This window comes from Mesoplodon mirus (genome assembly GCF_964341445.2).
Source record: "Mesoplodon mirus genome assembly, chromosome: 5".
NCBI lineage: Eukaryota > Metazoa > Chordata > Mammalia > Artiodactyla > Ziphiidae > Mesoplodon > Mesoplodon mirus.
The window spans coordinates 12591171-12616487 of NC_138980.1; the positions used below are offsets into that span (position 1 = coordinate 12591171).

At 48.5% G+C, this 25317-nt stretch overlaps 1 protein-coding gene across 1 annotated transcript in view; it reads right to left on the reverse strand.

Moving 5' to 3' along the window:
• Nucleotides 1–25317, reverse strand: part of SLIT3 (slit guidance ligand 3) — a 616238-nt gene that overhangs the window by 103147 nt on the left and 487774 nt on the right. The window contains exons 10-12 of the mRNA XM_082622425.1: nt 17359–17430; nt 12382–12453; nt 8415–8486 (exon numbers count right to left, since the gene is read on the reverse strand). Of these exons, the coding sequence (XP_082478551.1) occupies nt 8415–8486; nt 12382–12453; nt 17359–17430 (216 nt within the window). The remainder of the gene's footprint in view (nt 1–8414; nt 8487–12381; nt 12454–17358; nt 17431–25317) is intronic.

A 25317-nucleotide genomic window follows, 5' to 3' on the forward strand; every position in this document is an offset into this window, starting at 1 on the left:
TGCACTGTGGTAACCTAAATGGGAGGGAAGTCCAGAAGGGAGGGGATATATGTATGTGTATGCCTGATTCATTTTGCTATACGGTAGGAGCTAACACAACATTGTAAAGCAACCATAGTCCAATAAAAATTAATTTAAAAAACACCCTAAAAAATAAAAATAAAGAAAAACCACCCTGTGATGGAGCAAACAGAGAGTAAACAACTATTTGAAATGGGGTTCAGCAATTCTGTAAGAAGTTCTGAACATAGGCCTTCTCCCTCTTTCACTGGACGGATTGATTCTGCCTCTTTCTCCATCAAGGCTGCTTGATCTGTCCCAGTTCATTCCCCTTTGAGAAGCAGTGGTGTAACTGCTGTGTGAATTAATAATAATGCAGCAGCATCTCCAGAGACCACAGCTCTGTGTGCAGCCGTGTGCCAAAGGGTTTCCAAAGCACTTTCCATGTAGTCTTTTTTTTTTTTTTTTTTTGCGGTACGCGGGCCTCTCACTGTTGTGGCCTCTCCCGTTGCGGAGCACAGGCTCCAGACACGCAGGCTCAGCGGCCATGGCTCACGGGTCCAGCCGCTCTGCGGCATGTGGGATCTTCCCGGACCGAGGCACGAACCCGTGTCCCCTGCATTGGCAGGCAGACTCTCAACCACTGCGCCACCAGGGAAGCCCCCATGTAGTCTTTTCTTTCACCCTCACAGCAGCACTATGAATGTCCTCATTTTGCTGATGAGGAAACTGAGGGTCAGAGTGGTGATGGATTGAACCAAGGCTGCCCAGTGAACTTCCAGCCTGAACGACTCCAAAGTTCCTCTCTCATCCACCATGTAAAATCCATCTTCTCATTCCTGCGCCTGGTGGAAGGTGTTGCCTGTTTCTGGGGAGTGGCTGTTTTCGCTAGCTTCGGAATGCACCTGGGCACACTTCAGGTGGACGTCTGGTTGGGTCCGAAAGACTGCTTGCCTCTTGGTTGTGTAGAGGCATCAGGAGTCCTGCTGACTCTTAGGGAGAACCCAGCACCAAGCTGCTGCGATGGGACTGCTCTTTGAAATGCTCACTAAACTGTCATTGGCACCGTGGCAGGCTCTTCACTGAGTGGCCTGCACCTGTGCAAAGCAGGATCTCAACCTTCACGCATCATTGACTAAATGCTGATTTAGGAGCTAGTATGTTTGGCTATGTACTCCCCTCACCCTGAACTCTCACTCAAGGCAGACCAGGGGACAGTGATGAAGCAGAGACAACAGCATCCCTTATGCAAGATGGGATGCTCCAGCTCGCCTCATTCAAGAGGCTGCCTGGTACTCAAACTCCAAATTTTGATGCCCCCAACTAGATCTCAGCTTGATCCGTTATTGGATCCAGCGAGGGGGGAGGGGTTGGAGATGTACTGTGTTCATCAATATTTCCCCAGAAGCAGATCCAACCATCTTGCGGGGCCACCCGCTCCCAGACCCACCTCCCAAAGGAAACGTGGAGGTCATATAAACAAAAGAGAGATGGTAGTTGGGCGGGGGTGGGGCTGAGATGATCAGGCCAGGTTGAACAGCTGGTACCACATGACCTAACAGGTAATAAGCGCTACGTGTGGCCAGGCACTCACGCAGCTCCTTATATATATTAACTTATGGAATCTCCATCTGACAGATGATGAGACCCCTGGGACTCAAAAAGCTTGAGTACTTTTTTTTTTTTTTTTTTTTTTTTTTGCTGTACGCGGGCCTCTCACTGTTGTGGCCTCTCCCGTTGCGGAGCACAGGCTCCGGACGCACAGGCTCAGCGGCCATGGCTCACGGGCCCAGCCGCTCCGCGGCATATGGGATCCTCCCAGACCGGGGCACGAACCCGCATCCCCTGCACCGGCAGGCGGACTCCCAACCACTGCGCCACCAGGGAGGCCCAAGCTTGAGTACTTTTGACCAAAGTTGCACAACTAGTAAGTGGTAGGTTGAGATTTGGATCCATGCTATCTTAGTTCAAAAGCCTTTGCTCCGGGCTTCCCTGGTGGCGCAGTGGTTGAGAGTCCGCCTGCCGATGCAGGGGACACGGGTTCGTGCCCCGGTCCGGGAAGATCCCACATGCCGCGGAGCGGCTGGGCCTGTGAGCCGTGGCCGCTGAGCCTGCGCGTCCAGGGCCTGTGCTCCGCAACGGGAGAGGCCACGGCAGTGAGAGGCCCGTGTACAGCAAAAAAAAACAAGCCTTGTGCTCCCACTCCCATGCCTATGAAGGGACTGTGGGAAGCGCCCGAAACTTGTGGAAGGAGGTAGAAGTAGGTTTTCGTAGCCACTCCCATTGACTTAGTGATGATTCTACAATAAGACGAAAGCAAAGCGCCACGCACGCTCCCGCCAGAGGAAATTACAGAGAGTGCGAGTACACATACATCACCTTCTAAACTTAGGTCTAAGGGTTATAGCTCTCCGAGGCACTCTTTCCGCCCTCCCCTTCACCGAGCCCTTTCAGCTTCCACATATGTTCCATGTCAAGAGGTATTAGCACTCAGCCCATCGACTAACCAACCTAACGATGCGGCGGAGAGATAATCCTTTCCAGGAGCTGTTGCCTTCAGAAAAAGCAAGGCAGGAAACAGAAGCCATTGGGAGCCTCAGAGCTGGAGCGTGGGGCAGGGGGAGGGGGAATGAATAGCACGAGTCCTCAGTCTGGGCTAAGGAGGGCTCTTCTGATTCCAGTCCTGCTGGGGCACCGGGCCTGGCCCGGCCAGAAAAGTCCCAGGTGCTCTCATCGCTTGTAGCAGCTTGCAGCCTCATTCACTCAGGGTCCAGGTAATAGGGGGGAGATGGGCCACAGGAGGGAAGTGAGGTCCACCCTGACCTGTGAAAAGGACCCCCACACCCAGTCTCCCTAAAGAGGCCACATGGTTGGGGTTCACTTTGTAGCAGCTGTTCTTACTCTTTATTGGCTCCCGTCTCTGGCAGAGGACCACTGAGGCCCCACTTTTAGCTACTGCCCTTGCCCACATCTCCTCCTCCAAGAAGATTCCCCTGAGCTCACAGCCTTTGCCGCAAGGTTTGGAAAACACAAACATCTGGAACCAGGCTTAATGATAAATTGCATCAAAATCACCTAGGTAACGCCAGTGGTTCACATATTGATTCAGTGGCCCCGAGCTCTCATTTGGGTGATATTTATATTCTCCACATCTGCCCACGTGTCTGCGGAAGACAGCGGTTTAAGGCTACTCCTCCTACTTATACGGTGTTTGTCTGCAAACACCAAAAGCATTTTCCAAACCTGGAGTACAAGGTCTTCTCAGAAAACGTGTCAAGATAGAGCGGAGCAGCCCCTTCCTGCAGAGTAAGTGAAGTCCTTCCGGGAAAGACCATGGGATAGGGAGATGGGCCCAGGCTCTCGCCAGGCGGGGGGGACTTCATGGAGCCTCCTTTTCTTAAAGTGACACTGGCGGACTTCATGGAGTCTTCTTTTCTTAAAGTGACACTGGCGGGGGGTGGGGGGGACGGGTCAGTTTCTGTTTCATAAACACTCAGATGCATCCATAGGAAGGAAAAGATGTATCAACAACCCCATGGCATAACCCTTTCTCTGGCTCCTCCTGTAGGGGAATCATTTTTCAGGAATGGGTTACAAAGGCTCTCTGTTATCAAAAAAAGTTCTCTGTGTATCCCTGCAAGTATTTCCCACTATTAAGCACTGGCATTAACTATTAGTGAGGATGCCAATTAGGGGAGCCATTCTGGACCCCTGATTAAGCTGCAGGATTTAGAGTTAACCCCTCTCATTATTGTGTCTTTCTCTTTTAAAAAAATTTCTTTAGAATGAACCCTCTGCCACCCTGAAATTCTTTATCTACTAATTGTAATAAGGACCACTCTCTTGCCTTAGAACAAACATGCTATTATCTTTCCCATATGAAATATGGGGGATTTCTTTTGACCTTTGGCAACCTCCTGAGGCTGGACATGGGGAAGAACCTGGTGACATCTGGTGCCACGAGGTCAAGGACTTCTGACCCCGCCCAGAATCTTCTCTGAGCCTATGAATAGGTGCTCTGGGCCACGCCATGCTAAACACTCACACAAAGAAACAAGAGGAGTCCTCCAAGTCCCTGGGGGCAATGATGACGCTTTCTTCTCTCCTGATAATCACTGCACTGCTGGTCATGGGCTGTGGGTTGTCATGGTGACTCAAACTGAAGTGCAGCAACAGGGTGGCCTGTCTGAAAAATAGGACCTCCTTTGAATCCACAGATGTAGGAGGGCACGAGGAAGAGGGTGCAAGCAACGGGGATCTCCTAAGGTAATCAGAGGGAAGCTGAGCTTCTGAGAGACCGGATGAAGCGGCCACCACCTGCTCTCAGGCGATCAAGGGCCTCACCTAGTGTGACCTGGCTTGCCCCTTCCCTCCCCAACAGCTACTAGGGTAGAACTTGCCTATCTGACTGCTACCTGGTTACTAATCAGTCCTTTAAAAGGGATAAACCATTCACTCAATGACCAAAGCATGGAATGATTCCAGAATTTAAGTCCCCTCAAGAGCTTTCCTTAGGAAGTTCCAGGTACACAAGAGAGGGAAGAATTCCTCCCTCAAAAATGCATCACAAAGGAAGTCTGCTTCTACTGTTGGGGAGAATTCTCATCATCTCACCTCAACCCAGTCTTTAAGAACAAGCAGCTTCTTTTTTTTATTTTTTGTGGTACACGGGCCTCTCACTGTTGTGGCCTCTCCCGTTGTGGAACACAGGCTCCGGACGCGCAGGCTCAGTGGCCATGGCTCACGGGCCCAGCCGCTCCGCGGTATGTGGGATCTTCCCGGACCGGGGCACGAACCCGTGTCCCCTGCATCGGCAGGCGGACCCTCAACCACTGTGCCACCAGTGAAGCCCAAGAACAAGCAGCTTCTTGATTGCCCTCTTACAGGGCTCAGCTCAGACTTTAGTGGGGTGAAGACAGTCAACCAGAGGAAGTTCCATGGGACACAGGGTTCTGTGATTTAGACTGAGGCTTAACAAGAGGAACTTATCAGTTCCATAGTACTCCCTCCTTGGCTTGAGCCAGTGAGGAATTCTTGTTTTGTGTATCACAAAACTAGCTCTGCAGATTGGCCCATGACTGGGTCAGAAGCAGATATCTCTGGTGTGGACTCCAGATTCAGACTGCTTGGGTTCCAACGCTCCATCACTTACATGCTGAGAGACAATGGCCAAGTTACTTAACCCATCAGTTGCTCAGCTTCTACATCTATAAAATGGGCCTCTGAACAATACCTTTCTCTTAGCATGGTTGTAAAGGTTAGATGAGATGATGTACATGAAATTGCTTAGCACAGGTTCTGGAACATATTAAGTATTCAATAAATGGTAGCTGTTATCATCATCAGCAGTAGTTGTACTTGCAAAACAGCTGGTGAGGGAAAGTGAGCTATAGGGAGCGGAGTTTTGCTCACTGCCCTGTAACTGGCATGTTGCTTGGAAAACTCCAAGATGCTCCAGTGGTTTGTCTGCCTTCCAAGAAAATCAAACAACAGGTGCCGGGCTGTCTTAACTTATTCCAGCCCTAAGACAGTCTGGTTTGGTTAAGACCTCCTGGAGCAGGTTTAACATCGACCGGAGCCAGCATTTACATGAAAGCTTCCACCTCAAATGACTGCCTGCCCCACTTGAATCCCTCTTCCGTGCATCCCATGCAATCAATGAGCACTAACTGCATGTGCAGATCCCCCGGGGGAGCTGTAACGGCGCAGCTCACTGCTACCCATCAGAGGGGAAAGTGATGGCTCCAGAGACACACTGACTGCTTGCTTTCCTTGCCTTGGGGAGGATTGACCCCTGAGCTGCAAGGTGACATATCTGGGGGCACTCTGGCTGGCTGCACTCAGGATCATCATCTCCACTCACATCCTAGAAACCCAGGAGCCAGGGTGGGCAGGGGAACGGCGAATAGCTAAGCTTTCACTTTGTTTCGGGTGAGGAAGGGCAAGGATGGAGCCTGGGAGAAGAGGACAGGTCACTTCTCGGGTGATCAGAGTGGGCGCGCATGCCCAGTGGCATGTCTGGTCCTAACCTTGGATTCTGAGATGTCTCTATGTGGGAAATTTCAGTTCTCTGCAGTTTAGGAGGGAGTCTCTAAACACACTTCTTGCCCTACTGGGCACCTGACTCGTGTCCCAGTAGCCTGTTTTAAGGAAGGAAACTGACAGGCTCCCTTGCATCCCCCGAAGATCAAAAGGGTTGTTACTAATAATAAATGTGTGTTTATACAATGAAAGTCTGCAGGAACTGAACCTGTTTAGGATTAATTACAGGGAGACATACTAGCTATTTTCAAACACTTGAAGAATGTGAGAATAGCCTTTTCTGAGTTTCCCAGAAGCCATTACTGGGGTTTAGTATAAGAAAGAGCTTCCTAACCTTCTAACTACACTGAGACAACTTATCACAGAAACTTATCAGCAAAAGAGCAGTAGGATTTGTCCCAGGGTGCGTGGGACAGGTTTCCATACCAGCTGGGTGAGAGGCTGTCCTGGAAGCCCTGAAGATTTTGGAAGTCCAACTAAAGGAGGTGACTCTTGTGAGGCTGACACCAAGACGATAGGGGTTTGCGGGTCCTTCCCAGGACTGCTGAAGCTTGTCCATGGAGACCCATTTGTTGCAGCCTCTGAGAAACTCTGAAGACTGAGACATTCTCCTATCAGCATTGGCCATCTGCCCGAATAAACAGGGCAAGAGAATGACCCAGGAGGGCTGGGTACAGAACAGGCTGGGCAAGTGTGGTGGAATAGCTGAAAAGTTTAGAGAAACAGGGAAAGGGGAGATGGGCAGCCAGGACAACCAACTACAATGCACCTGCTTTACTCCCGGTAGCATCATGCCAAGCGCCAGAAAGGAAACATCCAAGATCATTTTGGGTGGCAGAGACAGCTTGGCTTTGTGATGCACCCATAACTTGAGAGATGGAGAGAGAAGAAAAAAACACAAACCTCTTGCAAAAAGTCTTCGAGTCAAAGGACAGGAAATTTCCCAGACTAGCAGGGTATTCTAATCAGAGCCTTCTTATCAGAGTGTCTCCAGTCTAACAAGGAGAAATCCAATCTACCGTGGGCTGAACGCTAAATTAGATCTAATCAGGACCTGCTTTCTAACTGCTCAACAGCAGGTCAAAGCCCAATGACGGCTACAGTTGCTGGTTCTTTCTGGAAAGTGAGGTGGCCTGAGTTGTGTCAACCCTCGGTCTCGAGAGAAGGGGGGATGCTTTGTCTGTATTCCCAGCTACTCAACTCCCTCCGCTCAAAATGGTGATACTCACCCAGAGTTAACTGCCCACGGGAGCAGGGAGGCCCCAGGCCCGTTCCTTCCTGCCTGTGACTTGGAGGTGATTTTACAATGGCACGCATACAAATGTGCATGCACACGCACACACATTCATCTGTACTCATATGCACGCCTCTGGGAACATACATCTTGTGCTATTCAGAGGTCTGGGAGGCTTCTGAGCCACAGGACCACACCTATTTTGCTGTGTGACTGAGGGCAAGTCATTTACCCCTCTGAAACTTGGTATCTTCCATTGCTCACAGGATACTCAAGATCGATTCCTAATACCAATAGGAATCGTGATGGTCCCTGAGCAGACATGGACATGCATGTGCACACACGCACACACACACACGCACACACACTCCCCACACCCATAGTACATGCGTGTAGATACTATGGCTACCTGATCACAAACCAGAGATAATTCTCCCCCAATCATAAAATCTTAAAATACAGGATGAGCTGAATTCCTTTCCTGGCCTCTCCACATCAGAGTTCATTTATCTTCTTCAAACATTTAAGCTCAAATGACCACAATGAAATACATGCAAATAAATAATCCCAGAGCTTAAAATTTGAGGCAACAAATCTTCCTTTAAATTAAATAAATGCTTCCCATCTCAGCCATATCTTACCCAGATAGAGTCATACCGGTGACTGATCATGTTCTTCTCTAATTATTTCACTGTCCCACCCCTACACTTCTTCAAGGTCTCCTGTCTACCGGCAGCTCTGTTTCAGCTTTCGTATTGGAATACGGTGTATGAATATTTTAGTTCCCTAAATTCCGAGCACACCCCTGCCCCATGCTTCCCTTTGTAGGATTCACCTCTGGCTTAATTTCTAGCCCCCCAAGCCTGAGGTTAGTGATTCATACCTGGGCCAGGCTCCCGAGCTGTATCATCTAGCTCGTTTACATTGACCTTAGCCTTCCTCTGCCAACTCCCTGGCTCTCCTTCCACCAAGAAGAGGTGATGGAGGTACGGGGTGGACAGCTCAAAAAAAAAATTTTTTTTTCCTTTTAATGGGCATAAAGTCAAAGGAAGAACTCTACAGAGCATGGCGCAAAGTTTGCAGGAAAGAGCCTGCAAACAGTTCCAGAGACACGATTAGTGACAAAGTTCCTACTCACAGCAGCTGTAGGGACACCAGCCCGTCAAACAATCCCTTGGCAATCTCGGTGATCTTGTTCCCATAGAGCACCCTGGAAAAGAGCAGAGAGGACAGTGGTCACTGCAGATGACAGGCCACTGGAACTCCTTCAAGTAGGAGGCCACCAGCTTGGCCCACTCTGGGGGGCATCTCAGAGCACTGGCTTCCCCAGCCTGCCTCAGCTTCTCCCCACCAGTGAGACAGTGGGCTAGTGCCACTGGGGGCTGCAGGGGCAGGCTGTCCAGGAGGCGAGGAGAAATGGGCTCCATCCTGTTCTACCCCTGGGCAGCCCAGCTCAATAAATCATCCACAATAGGAAGACGCAATCCCTTTGTGGTGTCTCCCAGAGCTGCTAATATGACTCACACCCCAGCAATAAATAAGATGTGTGGGAAGCTGGCCGGCCCTGTGTTTTCTTGTCTTCAATGGGTATTGATCAGGCTGAACCCAGCCTATAGAATGTTTCCTTTTAATATCCTGTTGCATCCTAGGAATTCCTGAGCTGAGTCCTTTAATCATCCATCTAGACAGGGCTTTGGGTATCTGGGGTCCTATCCAGATGGCTCAGGGACTGCTGAGTCAAGGACTGGCTTTTAGGAAAAACTAGGGAGCAAGGAATTGTTGTCGCGGTACCAGCAGCTTCTACATTATAGCCCTTTTTCCTATCCTCTGAGCTCCAAGAGCCAAGGAACTCAGAATTCTTTTACCCTTCTCTCTTCCAGCCTACAGAGTCCCTCACACTGGGTGTCCTATTCAAGGGCTGGTCTCTGGTGACCTGTAAGGCTTGGGGAAGAAGTGTACTGGGTCTGCCTCCCCCGAAGACACTGCTGGCCTCTCTCTGCTCTCATCCATGGCACAGACTTTGCTGTCTCTTGGGTCCAGCCTCCTTCGAGATGGAGGGAACTTAGCTAAGAAGAATTAAAAAAAAAAAATTCCCTCTCAAGCTCTGGAGTGCCTTGAATGAATGCAGGATTCGACCCCCGCTCAGATTGCAAATCCAGGCTATGATGTGTCATCGAGGAGGCCAAACATTAGGTAGGGTGAGGAAACAGTCAATGGGAGTGATAAACCCAACTCCCCATTTTCCAGACGCCACCAGGAGTGAAGAGTGAGCGTCCCCTTCAGCTTGTGGGTGTGTTTCATGAATGTTTCAACAAACTAATGGCTAAATAAAAGTCAGCACAATGGCTCAGGCCTGCATTTGTAATTCATATTATTAATGTCCCACTGTTCACTGTGTCAAATGCAGTCGTGTCACTGTCTGTTCGCTGATGTTAGAACCTCCAGTGTAGCAGAAGCCGGAGGGACAACAGGGCTGGCGGGGGAGAGGGGCTCCTCAAATCACGTGTCCGTATGGGTCGTCTCTAAGCCTCAGTGGGTCAAAACCACTCTCCGGCAGCCTGACGTGGGCTGTGGGTCCACCTCGGGGCACCTGGGTGTAGACCTGTCTGGCTTTATCCCCAGATCTTTCCTTGACTTTCCTTCCCACCTTTCAGGTCTGGGCTCAAATGCCTCGTCCTTGGGAAGCTTCTCTTGAATAGCTTAGTCAACATTTTCTACCACCTGTCACTCTATTTTTATTTCTTCATTCCTTTTCATTACGTCATATTATATTACTTATACATTTATTTATTTTAAACGTTTTCTGTGCCTCCCGCACCGGCCCCCTTGAGTATAGGTTCTGTGTGTGGTGACATCATGTGGCTTGCTCATGGCTGGGTCCCTAGAGTTGAAATCTGAATAGGATCTAACACAATAAATATCTGTTGAAAGAATGAACAGCTCTGGGCTTTCCTGGTGGCGCAGTGGTTAAGAATCCGCCTGCCACTGCAGGGGACATGGGTTCGAGCCCTGGTCCGGGAAGATCCCCCATGCTGCGGAGCAACTAAGCCCATGTGCCACAACTACTGAGCCTGCGCTCTAGAGCCCGCGAGCCACAACTACTGAGCCTACATGACACAACTACTGAAGCCCGTGCACCTAGAACCCATGCTCCGCCACAAGGGAGGCCACCGCAATGAGAAGCCCACGCACCGCGACAAAGAGTAGCCCCCGCTCACCGCAACTAGAGAAAGCCTGCGCGCAGCAGCAAAGGCCCAGCGCAGCCAAAAAAAAAAAAAAAGAATGAACAGGTCTGGGGTAAAGGCTTTCCTGCTCTTTACGTTGGCCATTCCTGACTTTGGATTGGGTGTGTTGGTATTCAAATCTCCATGAGGTCAAGGGTCTTGTCTGTCCAGTTCACTGCCACATTCTCAGTGCCTGTAAGGCTACTCAATACACAGTAGGCATCTACTGAATGGCTAAATGCATGCATTGGGGGTGAGAGGCACTTCACTTAAACAATGACCTGATATATTTCAGAATTGGCTAGTGGCATGCCAATTTCCTGTTTGGCAACCAGATTTTGAATTTCTTTTCCTGCAAGACAGGAAGCGTCTCACTGTCCTCAGACTGTCCCAGATCCCAGCAGAGGGACAGCAGACAAGGGGAACAGGTGGGTGGGGACAGGGATAGGATCGCGGTGGCAGATGGCCACTCTCCCTTCTCCTCTGTGATCTTCAGCGCAATAAAAGCAGACACTAATCTCACACACAATCCTGTCTTTGATATCCCAGCCAGATGTTCTACCCAATACATGAAACTACTTTACTCCGCCAGCAGCAGGCAACAACTGAATCAAGAAACTTCCCTGTCTCCAGCCCCTTCCCAGTGGGAGAGGGCCAGGTGGGGGAAGAATGTGTGTCTTGTTACCTGCCCACTTATCCATTAAACAAACCGGTTGCACAGAGAGACAAAGCATGGACAGCTTGCCTCTGAGCATCCTCACTCTTGCCCGGGTGGGCAAGTCACCAAATAGTACAAAAAATATCAACTGACGATACCTTTGTTGTACCTTAGACTCTTTATGTTATCTCAGGAGGGCAGCATAGCATGGGGATCAAGAGTCAGACTGCTTGGGTCTAAATCCTGCCTCTCTCGCTTGTTACCATGGACTTTGGATAAGTTACATTTGTTTATTCAACACATTTTTTTTTGGCACAATAACTACGTGCCAGGTACTGTGTGAGGTGCCAGAGATTCAGCCAGGATCAAAAGAAATAAAAACCTCTGTCTGTGTGGAGCTTAGATCACCCAATTTCTCCAACCATTAAAGACAGAAGAGGATAGATCCTATATTTTAGGTCATGGTGAGGGTGAAACTTGCAAGCCTCCTAGAATAGTACCAGGTACACAGTAGGTGCTCAATAAGTACTGCCAATGATTGTTGTGACTGTAATCATGAATGTGTGTCAGGCAGGAAAGGTGTCATCGTCCCCGTTTTGCCTGTGAGGGAATGCGCACAGGGCAAGTTACTGGCAGAAATCAGGACAAAGCTCTGTACTTCCCTGCCCCTGAGGGTCTCTGAGCCCCTGGTGGACATAGCTTTGGTTCCATCCACTAGGCTGCTTTAGGGTTTAAAAATCAAAGAAAAGAAAGGCTTATAGGATGGGGTTGATGCTTTCTCAGGACAATAGCCATGAGGTTGGTCTGGAGAAAAAGGCCTCAAATCAGAGGAAGAAAATGAGCTCCTTCCTTGACAAGGTCACATGCACGGGTAAAATGGGCACATGGTAATAATCATACATTATGACTCTCTCCCTCCAGTTACCCAGACAGCACTGCCTAGGCATGTGGGATGGGAGTGCGGTTAGAGGAGAAGATGCATTTGAATTAGAAGCCAATAACCAGGAAGGCTGCTGGGCACTTAATCAATCAAAAGAATGCATTGGGGGTTGTAGAAATATTCCCCAAGATCAATTTCCCCTGAAGAAATATTTGTTTCTTTTACCAGGTTGCCACAAGTGTGTAAGGGAACATAAAACCTTGATAAACACCCCCTGAAAAATATGGACGCTCCCCTCACCCATGCTCCCACCCACACCCCACGTGCTTTGTTCCCCACTTACAGAGATGTGAGCGATTTCAGACCCTGGAAGGCATCTGGAGCGATGTCCGAGATCTGATTCTTGCTGATGTCTCTGAAAAATTAACCAGAGACTCTGAGAACATTGCTCAAGGTGTGCTATGGCCATTCCTAAAGTGTGTCCACAAGCATTTCAGGTATGCAAAATGGTGAGGATGAATTCATCACTTAATCAGTTTATTTATTCGTAGTGTGCGAGCAGGGGCTTGAGGATCATTCAGTTCAACTGCCGCATGATAAAATGCACTGTATTTGTATCACTCTTCTTGGCTTTCAAAGAATGCTCACTCATGGCACCTTGACTTTGACATAGGGCCATGCACACGTGAGCCTTCACTTTGCAGGTGGGAAATGGAAGCCAGTTAGATTAGGGTCTCATCGTAGGTCTCACGACCAAGCAATTATAGTATAAACAGAGCAAAAGCTGGCCTTGCCCAAACACAGCCCAAGGATCCTGTAAGCCTCACTTTCTTGCCTCATGCCTTGGCAAATGCTTATTTTTCTCCCCAGAAGTCCTGAGTCATTTCACCTCCCCAGTGACTTTTCCTTCCTGACCTGAATGGAGGTTTTGAGCAGTGACTTAAGTCTCTGTCTGGTTCAGTGCATCTTCCAGGCTGGGTGATGTAAAGACATCATGAGATTCTCATGGGATGGCTTTGAGATGTGGGCTTGTCGCTGGCAGTCCTCCTCAGATGGGAGCAAGCCCAGGGCGATGATGGTCAGGGCTTTGGGATAATGTGAGCGAGAAGGCTCCTGTGTGTTAGAAGGCAGCTAACCTGGCCTCGCTGGCACAGAGGACTCTCCCTGACCCAGAGGCCTCTCACTCTGCAGCACCCCAGGGTCTTCTGAGCACCTGTCTCGCTAACACTTTCCTGAGGAGGGAGACTTCTCTTTAGGAGTTATTAGCTCAGGGACAGCCTCGGGGCTCCTGTCCCTGGAAGGGGAGATGCTCCAATTTCCAGCTACAATGAACCTCTCTGGTTCCTTTTCTTTACCAAAAGAAATCAATGGGTCTTTGCTTTTGTGGAGAAGAGGGAGAGCTGGGGTCTTGGAGGGTCAACAAGGAGGAGGGAAGGGAATATTGAGAAGCAAGAACATCTAAGCAGATTCCTTAGCAATTGCCTCCAGAGAGGCCAGACGCCCCAGCCCCACAGCCTCTTAAGCTCAATCCTTCTGCCTGTTTCTCTCCTCCTCTACTATCCTTCCAAAGGGCCGCCCGACAACCTTTGCCTAGTTCTCTGCTCCCTTCCCTCCTTGTTTCCAAGACCTGTGAGTTGAAAGATACTCTACAGGTTAAGGTTTCTTAGGCACAGCTGTTGAGCTTATCCCTTTAGCAGGCGGGATCGCCTCTAACAAATCCACAGATTGTGCTCGCAAACTAGTCAGTTTACACTGGCCTTTTCTTCAGAGCTCTGCTTTTGTATAAGGGTCTTAACAAGCAAATGCTCTGGATTATCCTAATCTTGCTCGCCTCGCCCTCAGCCTGGCTGCCTAGCAAGGCATTTCAGGCAAGCGTGCAGGGTCGGTGCTCGGATCAGACTAGTGAGAAAGCCTCATTTGTTTATTTTTTTGGTTTATTTTTTTTTCCTGACATTTTTAATGTGATGTCCCTTCAAGGTCCTTGGCCCTCTACCATGTCAGAGGAGGTTCTGTGACCAGTGGGGAAGCCCTCTGCTTTAGCCTTGTCAGGACAAATTCATTTTTAGTTCAGAGCTAGACTTCTGGATGCACCCGTCTCTAAGGACAAGGTGAGATGTCTCGTGATTTGGAGACGCTGGGGAGTGGAAACTGGAGAAGTGATAGTTTAGCTGGGAATTGACCCTGGTGGTCACTTCATCTTAGTTCTTCATTCTGCAGGAAGGGAACAGCAGCCACAGGTAAAGGACCTGTAGCCACAAGTGACTGGACACAGCGATTTGGGTACAGAGCTGGCATCTCCTCTCCCTTCCATTTCACCGTGATGGGTGCAGAAGGTGGTGGTGGCCCTGGACAGGAAGGTAGACTGGGGAAGGCTTCGGTGCCCACCCATCTCCACGCCTGACCCCTCCCACTCCACATCAGGTGGCCCCAGAGCTGACTCCTGGTGTTTGGGTCGCCCTCGATGACCAGTGATTCTCAAACCTCACTAGGGTGTTTATGAAAATGCACCCACAGAGGGTCTGATTTGGCCCTCTGGAGAACTGGGATTAGAAATCTGCATACGTAACAAATCTCTAGATGATTCCCAGGCAGGTGGTTTCTGAGTCATACTTTAGACCAGTATTTCAGAATCTGGTCAGTCTCAAACCTACCCCAGTCCCCTGGGGCTTGATAAACTGGATGGCGGAGAAGTGGCCTTTGCAGACAGTTCAGAAGAGAGGTGGTAAATTCCAGTGCCAACGAGGGTCAAGCGGGGATTATAAGCATGAGACACTAGGAACTGGTGGAACTTGTGGAATATTGCTCTCCCTTAGAACGTGGGAGGGAAAGAACTCAATACCTTTGAAGGTTTGACCTTCAAGTGTCAGCGCTCTCGGTTAACCAACCCTGTAAGACTGGGGCATCCTCTCAAACGTCTGCTACCCTCCCTGCAGATGGCGTCTCTATCTTGGTACTAGTGTTCACCTGGAAGTACTTTTTTTACACTAAGCTGACAGCTAGAAGTTCATCCTCTTCAGGGACAAAGCCATTCAACATTCAATCAAGCCATTCAATCAAGGAAATTTTATTTTTCTTTTTGTCATTGGAGATAAGAAGAGGATGCGGCTCACTCATAGCTGAGGGAAAACTTTTTTTCTGTGAGATATTAGAGATAAACTGGTCACGTATACCTAGGAGGAGTTCACCCTTAGGGTTTTAAATTCTGTTTTCACCAGGGACCCTACTTCTCCAAAGCCCTTGCGCTTCAGTCTGGATTTCTGAAGTTCTGTTAGTCAGAAAAATTTTTAAGTGGTCTCTCTTTCCTACCACCATCCCCCTTGGGGGGGGTGTAAAAAAGGGCATCATAGTAAATATCAATAGCATCAGAAGTGATCAAAAATGAAATTTACTTCCCAGGTCGTGACGGAGAAGATCTTATGAATTTTGAATGCACAGATCGTGGCAACTCCAGTGGGATGGAGAAAGGACAGTAAAGCATAGTCACACTCTAAATTACCTGGACTTCACAAAAAATTAGAGCAGTCACTTAAATCATGTAAGAGATATAGGTTGGGGCACTGACAGAACTTGCCATTTTTCACTGAAATTACTATCTGGCTGCATAATCAAGCTGGGCTTTAAAAATGAATTGGGGGGGCATGGAGAGTGAGCTGGAGAAGCAGGGAGACCAGGAGATTAATGGCCCAAGGTTTAAATATTAAGGCCTATATTTATACAGCTCCTCCAGCAGGAATGCTGCCAAAGGGAGGGAAGGAGTATGTGCTTAGGGCTGACGCATTATGTTGGTTTCTACTTCTGGAACTGTACCAGGAGGAAATCTTGTTTGGTTTGGATTTCCAGGGAGATGGGAAGTTGGCTTCCTAAGATCTGAGGGTAAAGCGTACCAATGCCACTGTTTCACGGGGATGTTTATTTTTAACATAAAAGGAGCAAGCAGACACTTAACCTCTTTAATGCAGGCCCTCCTACTCAAGGGAAACTGATGAATCAGCCTGCGGTGGAAGGGAACAAGACCAAGTCCATGCATATTTCTACCTGCCTTCTCTCTTTTCTCTGTGTCGGGGGCCAGAGAGAGTAGGTGAGTGCAATGAAAGCAGCATCGTGATTACTGGGCTATAATAAATGATTTCTTAGCCTGGAAAAGGGACAGGAGCCTGCCTCCTAGGCTCTTAATATCTGTGATGGCAATGGCTGGGTTGTTTCTGAATCCTGCTAGCCTCCCTTCAGAGCACCCCGCTCTGAGTGACTCACAGAGCAGTGCTCAGGGTGGTCATGTGATGGGGAGGGGTGGTGCTGATGATGTTATCACGATGGCAGGGATGAGGGCCATGAGGCTCAGATGCTGTCAAAGGAGTAGGGAAGGTACACTGCAGTGTTGGTGTCAGCAGGTACTGATAGGCTGTAGTGATGGCGTGGTATTGGATATGGTGGTAATGGCCATGCTGGGGATCATCATGGGCAAGGGAGGTTCCAAAGCTTCTTATCTCACTTAGAAAGATTAGAAAGTCCTTACCGTGGGGCCCTTATCTACATCTCCAACACAATCCCCACCACTTTCTCTTCATTCACTCCATTCTTCCTCACGACTCTGCAAACCATCCACGCATTATGCTCCTGAGAATTCCTCTAGACTCACTCCCTTCCTTCATTCAGGTCGCTTGCCCGCGGAGGCCTTCGTGGGTCCACCCATCTAGAGACCACCCCTCCATCAATCTCTAGCCCCTTCCCTTCTTTTGTTTTACTTTCTAGTACTGGTCAGTTTCTGACATTTACTTGGTTTTATTTCTGTGCCCTCCCACTCGAATATGCAAGCTCCATCAGACGAGACTTCGTTTTAGTTCACCCTCTACCCACAGGTCCCAGCACAGTTCTTTGTCCCTGGTGGACATTGGCTAAGAATTTGTTAGATGAATGCGTGCATGGTGGTAGGGATGTTGGTGACGGTGCTGTAGGATGATATAGGGAAATGGCCACATCTCTACTGAAGCTCCTACTTGAGGTCCATATTCCCCAAACCAGGGGACAATCAAATGGTGAGATGGGATTGTTTTAGGCTGACACGGCCCCACCTCCCACCCAGATAATTTTACTTCACTCTAGTTGGAGTCGCCCTTAGATATGAGGTGCCTAAACCCATACACTGCCCCATCTGAATGCAGCACTCTTGTCTTACCTCCCCATCTTGGGAGCCGTTCCAGGTCTGACACTGCACTCTCCTGAGGATTGTTATGCAGCCTCTCATCTGGGCAGGCTGCCCACTACACAGAGTCCCCCCCGAACTGAAAACATTTGGGCCCATTTCTCTCCAGGGGAGACTCACATTCGCTTCAGTTTCTTGTACTGGGTGAAGGCTCCAGCAGGGATGGATTTGATGGAGTTCTGTTCCAGGCGTCTGAGAAACAGCAGAAAAGAGTCAATTAACCATCCACCCATCAACAAATGGTTGCCGGGGGCCTTGAGGACAGGATGGTCTCTCCCATCACGTGGCATACATTCTTAGATGAGGGAGACGTGGTAAACACCGTCCGAAAGCCTGAGACTCGTGTTCTGGTGTGTGGAGCGGCCAGCTCAGGGTCTGATACCCCTGGGAGAAAGCTAGAAAAGATGACTTCTCCTTGAGGATATTTGTCCTTGCTTATGATAAGTTGTCTTTGGGAGGCAGTTGTCATCTTCAGAAAATGCTGTAGGAAGTAACCAGAATGCTGAAAAAGTCAAAGGGATAAAGAGAAGGAAGAGTAAAGAGAGATGGACAGATAGCAATGCCTATCTGTTCTGGAAGCATGTCACCATTCAGTTAAAACCTCCACCATCCTGCTGCTGGGGTGCAGTACAGGCAGAGACTGCATTTCTGGGCTTTTCTTTTTTTAATGGAGGTATAGTTGACATATAACTTTAGCTTCAGGTGTACAACCTAACGATTCAGTATTTGTTTCTGGGTTTTTCCATTGGCTGTTCTAATATGATGAAGAAACAGCCTTCAAGTCTCTAGGCTCCCAGCCTGACATTCATCAAATTGGCTCCCTGATATCCTGAGGGCCCCAGTGGCCCCGAATGGGTCACTCCCCTGGGTTGCTGCTACAATCTGTAGCTTTATGGCCTTACGGACTCTGCTGAATTGCTCTGTTTCTCCTATTACTCTGGGAAGAACAAGAGATGCTGCAGGCCCAGAGCCCAGAGCTTCCTTGGAAGACGAGGAGCATGGGGCGTGAGCAAGGCTTTTCATTCTTCATTCTCTCATCTATCAAATGACTTCCCGTCACCAAGAACAGGTGCGGTGGGAAACAGGCATGAGCGGAAGGCGGGGCCCTCTATTAGAGGTGATGAGTGGTGGCCTGGTCCACATCTCCCATCCCTCCGAGGTGTGGATCTTTTCATCACTTCCTCAGTTGGCATGGATGATCCCCAAACCCTCTGCTGGGAAGACACAGAAAAGTGTGTGTGTGTATGGTGTGTGTGTGTGTGTGTGTAAGGGGAGGGCTGGGGGGGAGCAGAAGGCAGAGATGGGAGGAACTGGCGCCCTTGGAGGCTCCATCTAGAGGATGCACACTTCTGGCTGGGATGAACCCATTCATCTTGAAGAGTAATCCCTGCTGCAGAAGAGGGGAGACAGTTGTATTAATTTGTGCCTCTGCAATCTCATCTTCATTGGGGGAAAGAGAGTATTTGTTACTGGAACCACTAATGGAGCAGTTTGCCAGCAATTTTCCCATTTCAAACAACATCTCAGCTGCTAATGTGGAATGGTTTGTCAGGCCTACCCATAACACAGACAAATCACTCTCCAGGCCGAAGGAAGGGGGTAAGGGGTGGGGGAGAAAGAGGAAGGGCGGGTGAGAGGAGAGAGGGAGCATCAGGACAGATCATTCTTGGCTGCCAGATGAATCGAGTCTACAAATGAGGCTGCCACGGTCTATTAAGAGAGCCTCTTTGGGGCCGGAGGGGCCGGAGGGGCCGGGGAGTGTGCTCTGTCGAGCACGTGGGCATAGGCTGCAGGCTCCTGGATATAGCCACCCACAGGGGCAGCAGACCCGGGCGGGCTGCCTTGACTGAGGAGTTCCAAGGACAGTCTCATTTTCCAGCTGAGCAGAGTTCAGGGATTTCTCAGCCAAGGCAGCAGCTCCGTGAACCTCTGGGGCTGCCAGTCGGGTGGCAAATGCTCTCCAGGAATCCTGGGATTCACCTGCCATTTTGGCAGGGGGATTGCGGCTGGAGGATGCCTCTGGAGAGAGCCACTGTCTGTAACGATGGCAATCCCCTCAGTTTCTGCAAGCGGATCCACTGCTCCCAGCTGCGGGCCAAGAGCCCAGGCAAGTCAGGTCAGCTGGCTGACCGTGCAGTTCATAATGAATAACGTCCACTTTAGGTATGGCTGCAAGAGCTAAGGGAAGGATGAATCAGTGAGTAGGATGTGATACCTATCCCCAAGGAGTTTAATAACCTGGTGATGGAGACCAGCCCAAGACGGTCCATCACAGAACCAGATTTTATTGCTAATGTAACAAGAAGAGTTGTCCTTTATGGAATCGAGTGGGTTTAGGTCTATTATCTTTGTGAATCCTTACACTTCTGAGGCAAGCTGTGTCGGCCCTACACTGTGGACGAGGAAAATAAAACCTACATGGATCAAAGAGCCTATCCGAAGTGACAAAGCTAATAAGTGGCAGAACTGGCATCTTTCTCTTTCTGTCCATTGGATGCACTGCCTTCTCTATTTTTTGAAAACAGAGAAAGTGAAGTCCATATACTAAAATAGCTTTCCCAAAGTCCCAGAAAAGTTTAAGGGGTGAAGACCCCAGTACTCATTCTGAGACATCATGCAGTCTCTGCAGAAGTAGGTATGTTGTGAAAAGGCTGCAGGCATTGAGGGAAGATGGAATATAGATGCATGTGTGTGTGTACATATACACACAAACACACACATATATATAACAATATATGTATAAAATATGCAAATAGAGCGCAAAGGTGTGGCTTTGAACAAAGAACAAAGAATTCCCATCTCAGCCTGTTAACCCTGGCAGGGACGTTGCTGTGTATCCTGTACTCTTTACCCTTGCACACTCTGGGGATGGTCTTTATTTCTGCAGTCTCTCTGCCTCTTATGCTGCTGTGGGTACCCGCTGGACATGCAACCCCTTACAGGGTGCCAAGGCCAGGACATGATGTGGGTTAGCCTTGCCCCAGGGGGCCTTAGAGCTTGTCAGTGTACTTCAGGTGTAAAGTTAAGGCAAGGGTGAGGATAATAACAGTAAGAGCTAGTACGTATCAGCTTGTACTTGTAAGTCAGGCATCAGACCAAGAGCTTTGCACCGTATATCTAACTTAGTATTGACACCTCTCTGAGGCAGATCCTGTTTGTCATCACTACTCCCACTTTAAACATGAGAACACTGAGGCTCAGAGATGTTAAGTCACTTGTCCGTATTCACAAAGCCAGGAGGATCTACAGCCGGGACTCAAATTCAAGTTCATCCAATTGGAAAGCCTGCACTCTCAGTCACTGAGCTTTGCTGAATACCGTTTGCTGCTGAGGCACCTCCGTTCCTTGAGTCATTGCCCGCTCATCCTCAGGAAAACTGCCCCTCGGTCAAGGGAGGAGGTCTGGGGTGTGTGTGCCCACGCACGTGTGTGGGCACACACACAGGCTCTACACAGCAGCAGCCTCTGGTGGGTTTTACACAGCTTGGAACAAGCATGCAAAGATCCATACTCCCAGTGACAAAAATTCAGTGTGAAGGACAAAAAGCAGCAACAGCATCAGCAAAAACTGTCACATTTAGGGATGTGTCTGAAGCCAGCGGCTGTCTTTGGTCTCTCTTAACTGGCACATGTGTCTTTCTTTGGCAAACATCCTTCAGGCTGCAAACTGATTTAATAGAACTAGCATAAAAACAAACATACAAATCAAACACCTGAGCATCTTCCGGCACTGGTAGAAACAATGCGAACATCGGATGGAGATTTCAGCCACTTGCGTTCTGTATTGATTTGCCCTAATTCCTCAGTGCTTCCTTAATGATCTGTCATTCACAAACAAGCGACTGAACACAATATATTTCTAGCAATACATAAGTCAACGTGATGCCAGAGGGACTGGCAGGGGCATAGCTAGTGCAGGGCCATGGCAGCAAGTCACCTGATAAAGCGTTTCTGGAGCTGGATTAGAATATTGGTTGCAATAATGGTGGACATCTACCATTTACTGAGGGCTTTTTATATATCAGACACTGTGCTCTTCACACACTGGCTCATTTTATTCCTTCAACAATACTACAAAGCAAGTAGTATCACTAATATAATAACAACAGAGGTGAGGCAGGTGGGCATATGTGACATGAGTCATTCCTAACCAGCTTTGCAGAGTACCTGGCATTGCCTACAGAAAACAGAGGTGCAGACACAGAGCCAGATTTGCTCTTTTTTTTTTTTTTTTTTTGCGGTACGCGGGCCTCTCACTGTTGTGGCCTCTCCCGCTGCGGAGCACAGGCTCCGCACACGCAGGCTCAGCGGCCATGGCTCACGGGCCCAGCCGCTCCACGGCACGTGGGATCTTCCCGGACCGGGGCACGAACCCATGTCCCCTGCATCGGCAGGCGGACTCTCAACCACTGCGCCACCAGGGAAGCCCTGCTCTTCTTATTATATGCATATACTCAGATGCCTCCAACAGAGAAATCTTTGTCATCAACTTAGAAAAAAATGAGAACTTGAGACTAAAGCATTTTATCATGTCACAGATGTGACACGTGCATAAGCTTTTTCCTTTTAGATTCCACTTAGGAGCTTTCAAACATTGTGCTAACTTTCTATACAATTATGTTACATTATTTAATCTTCATGGAGAATCTCTAGTAGGGACGATGAGCCCCATTTTGCAAAGATGGGAACTAAGTGAAACATGAGATGTAAAGAAAGGTACCCAAAGAGGCAGAACCGGGATCCAAACCCAGGACTATCTACCACAAGGCTCTGTTCTTAATTATTCTGCTGCCTGATCAGCTTCACCTTTATCCCACCTGCCCCCAACCCACCCCACCCCCCCTCCTTCCACATGGCAGCCTCCCAGAAACCTGGTGTCCTCAGAAGAAGATGTGGTACGTATATACAATGGAATATTACTCAGCCATAAAAAAGAACAAAATAATGCCATTTGCAGCAACGTGGCTGCAACTAGAGATTATCACACTACATGAAATAAGTCAGAAAGAGAAAGACAAATACCATATGATATCACTTACATGTGGAATCTAAAATATGGCACAAATGAACCTATCTACAAACAGGAACAGACTCACAGACATACAGAACGGACTTGTGGTTACCAAGGGAGAGGTGGGGGAGGGAGAGGGATGGACTGGGGATTTGGGGTCGGTAAATGCAAACTATTACATTTAGAATGGATTAACAACAAGGTCCTACTGTATAGCACAGGGAACTATATTCAATATCCTGGGATAAACCATAATGGAAAAGAATATAAAAAAAGAATGTATATATGTGTAAAACTGAGTCACTTTGCTGTACAGCAGAGACTGGCACAACACAGTAAATAACTATACTTCAATTTTAAAAAAAAGGAAAAGAATCCCAGATGCTGATGATTTCCAGAGCCCTCCAGCCCTTTTGCTCTGCTGGCTGCTTTTTTTTTTTAAACTTCTCTCTCTTTTTAAAAATGTCCCTGGTGACCAGTATCATGGGGGCATATTTGCTTTGTTTAGCAGATAAACCATTGTTTATCTCCCCACCTCAGATAAACAATGGGGTTGAGGTGAGGCTAGATGGAAAATGGGGCTACCTTTTCCCCTAGATGCTTTTGATTTATGATTTGACGTTTACGTCCATCCACAACCTTTCTCTGGCAACTAAATTTACCTGTTATAGCCAAGGGCATGAGACTCGGGATGACACTAAGTGGAGGTATAGAGCAAAAACGGAAGAAGATGGGACAGAGATGAAGATGAGGTTCTAGGTACAGATGGCCCCTCTCGAGCCCTGAGGCCAGGAGGGCGGAACGAAGACCACAGAACAGAAGAAAGTGTGGGCCTCTGGCTCTTCCCAGAATCTATTCCTGCTGGAGGCTGGAGCGGGTTCAGAGAAACGACAGGGAGCAGCAAGAACAGTGCTGTTGGTGGGAGCTCAGTTTTGAGGAAAATCTGCAGTGAACTGTCTCACTGTGGGTTCTCTGGAAGAAAGCTGTTTTTAGAGGAATTGGCGCTGCTATTCAGGGAGACCAGTGCACACTTCTCTGAGCTGCTTTGGCTTTGAAAAAAAATCTAAAAGAGTCTGCCAGATTGCTTTGCATGAGAGATAGACCTTCCTTTCCCTGAATGTTGGGGAGTGCAGAACCCCTCCCAAGGTTCAAGAGCATCACTACCAGCTAAGGATTGCACATATAGGGGACAGAGAACCAGATGTGGTGCAAAGCGACCCTAAGGAGAAGGAGAAATCTGGGTTATATAGGTGGCTATGGACAGGAGGTGGAATTCTTGATGGTAAAAAGAGAAGTCACGTTCAGATGTCTTTGGGGTGATCAATCAGACACTTCCTGTGCATCTTGGGGTGCATGCTACAGTTTCTACTCTCTGCTCCCTCTTTCTCATCTTTCAACCTCCCCCACCTGCTGGTCTTCTCTCATTGATAAGAGGATGTATTTTAACTGCTCAAAAGACTTTTAGGCTAACACACAGATCCCCAGGCACGGGCTTCGTTGCCTTAGGGAACAAACAGGTTTCCTCTGCAAAGGTCTCTCTTACATGTCACCTCTCCCAGTATCTAACCAGAGAATCTTGCCTCATCTGCTTTAATGTCTCAGCTTTATTTTATCACAGAGGAGAATGAGGCAAGCACAGCAAGAGAAGTTCTAGGCAATCTGTCTGGTGGGTCGTGTGTGCCCGGTCAGCAGGGGAAGCCTTATTTCCATGTCTGCATACATTTGCATGAAGATGAGCTACTGCCAGGCTCAATTCACAATGCAAGTGTCTAGCCTAATTCTTGAACCTGTTCTCTCAACCGTAATCTTCAAAAGAACTGAAGGAGCTTTATGGAGGGATCTTACGCAGGTAGCTTCAGCCCCTGTGATGTGGTTTCCAACCCTTCTCACCATGCCTAATATAAGAGTGGTGGTGGTAGCCGCAGTTGTAGTAAAATAATACCAGTCGCTGCTAACATAGGATATCCTATGTGCCAGACCCAATAGTAAGCATCTGATAGCATATATTCATTTCACTTTCACACAAACCATTAAGACGGTACCACTAGCCTCTGAATTTTTCAGTTGAGTAAACCAAGACTCAGAAATGTTATTTGCCAATGGCTAAAAGGCAGGGCAGAGCTAAAATGTGGGTCTGCCTGAATTCACGGTCTACACTCTTAAGACCCTGCTTGTTGTTTGTGGCTGCTTATTTTTAGAAGTGCTCTAGCTAGGTTGGCCATTCCCAGACTTCTGGATTTCATAGGCTAGGTGGTTACAGACCTCTTATTTTGTCAATTAAGGCAATCTCTGTGTGTCTGTTATACATAACATTTATATATAGACTTATATTTATAATTATATAATAATGACACATGATTAAACACATATTTATATTACACACACATACTCATCCTTCAGTGGCCATCATTTTATAAAATGAAGGGTATTTTTAACAACAATGATAACAGAGTAAGGAAGTCTAGAAATTTAAAATAAAGGACACTTCTTGAAATGGAATATTTTTGCTCAATGGAAAAATATCACATTGTTCTTGTTATTCTTTTTTTTTTTTTTTTTTTTTGCGGTACATGGGCCTCTCACTGTTGTGGCCTCTCCCACTGCGGAGCACAGGCTCCGGATGTGCAGGCTCAGTGGCCGTGGCTCACGGGCCCAGCCGCTCCATGGCATGTGGGATCTTCCCGGACTGGGGCACGAACCCGTGCCCCCTGCATCGGCAGGCGGACTCTCAACCACTGCGCCACCAGGGAAGCCCTGTTCTTGTTGTTCTTACTTGACCTCATTTAAGGAAAAACTCAGTAATAATCAGACAGCCTTTCAGAAATAACTAGCCTAGCTTGTCAACGTTCCTTTTAAAATTCAATGTCCAGGTATGAGCCCAACGGCCCAGGTATGGTCTGGCCTCCATGGGTCGCATCTCCAGTGGGGACGTCTGTAATTTCTCTCCCCCAGACACCTGAGCTGTATGCCCGTGAGGCCCAGGCTGGAGGTATAGGGATGTGGAGTGGGAGAGGAGGGCGGGCAGGCCCAAGCTCCTGAATCAGGGCTGGGGCGGGGACAGCTGTGGTT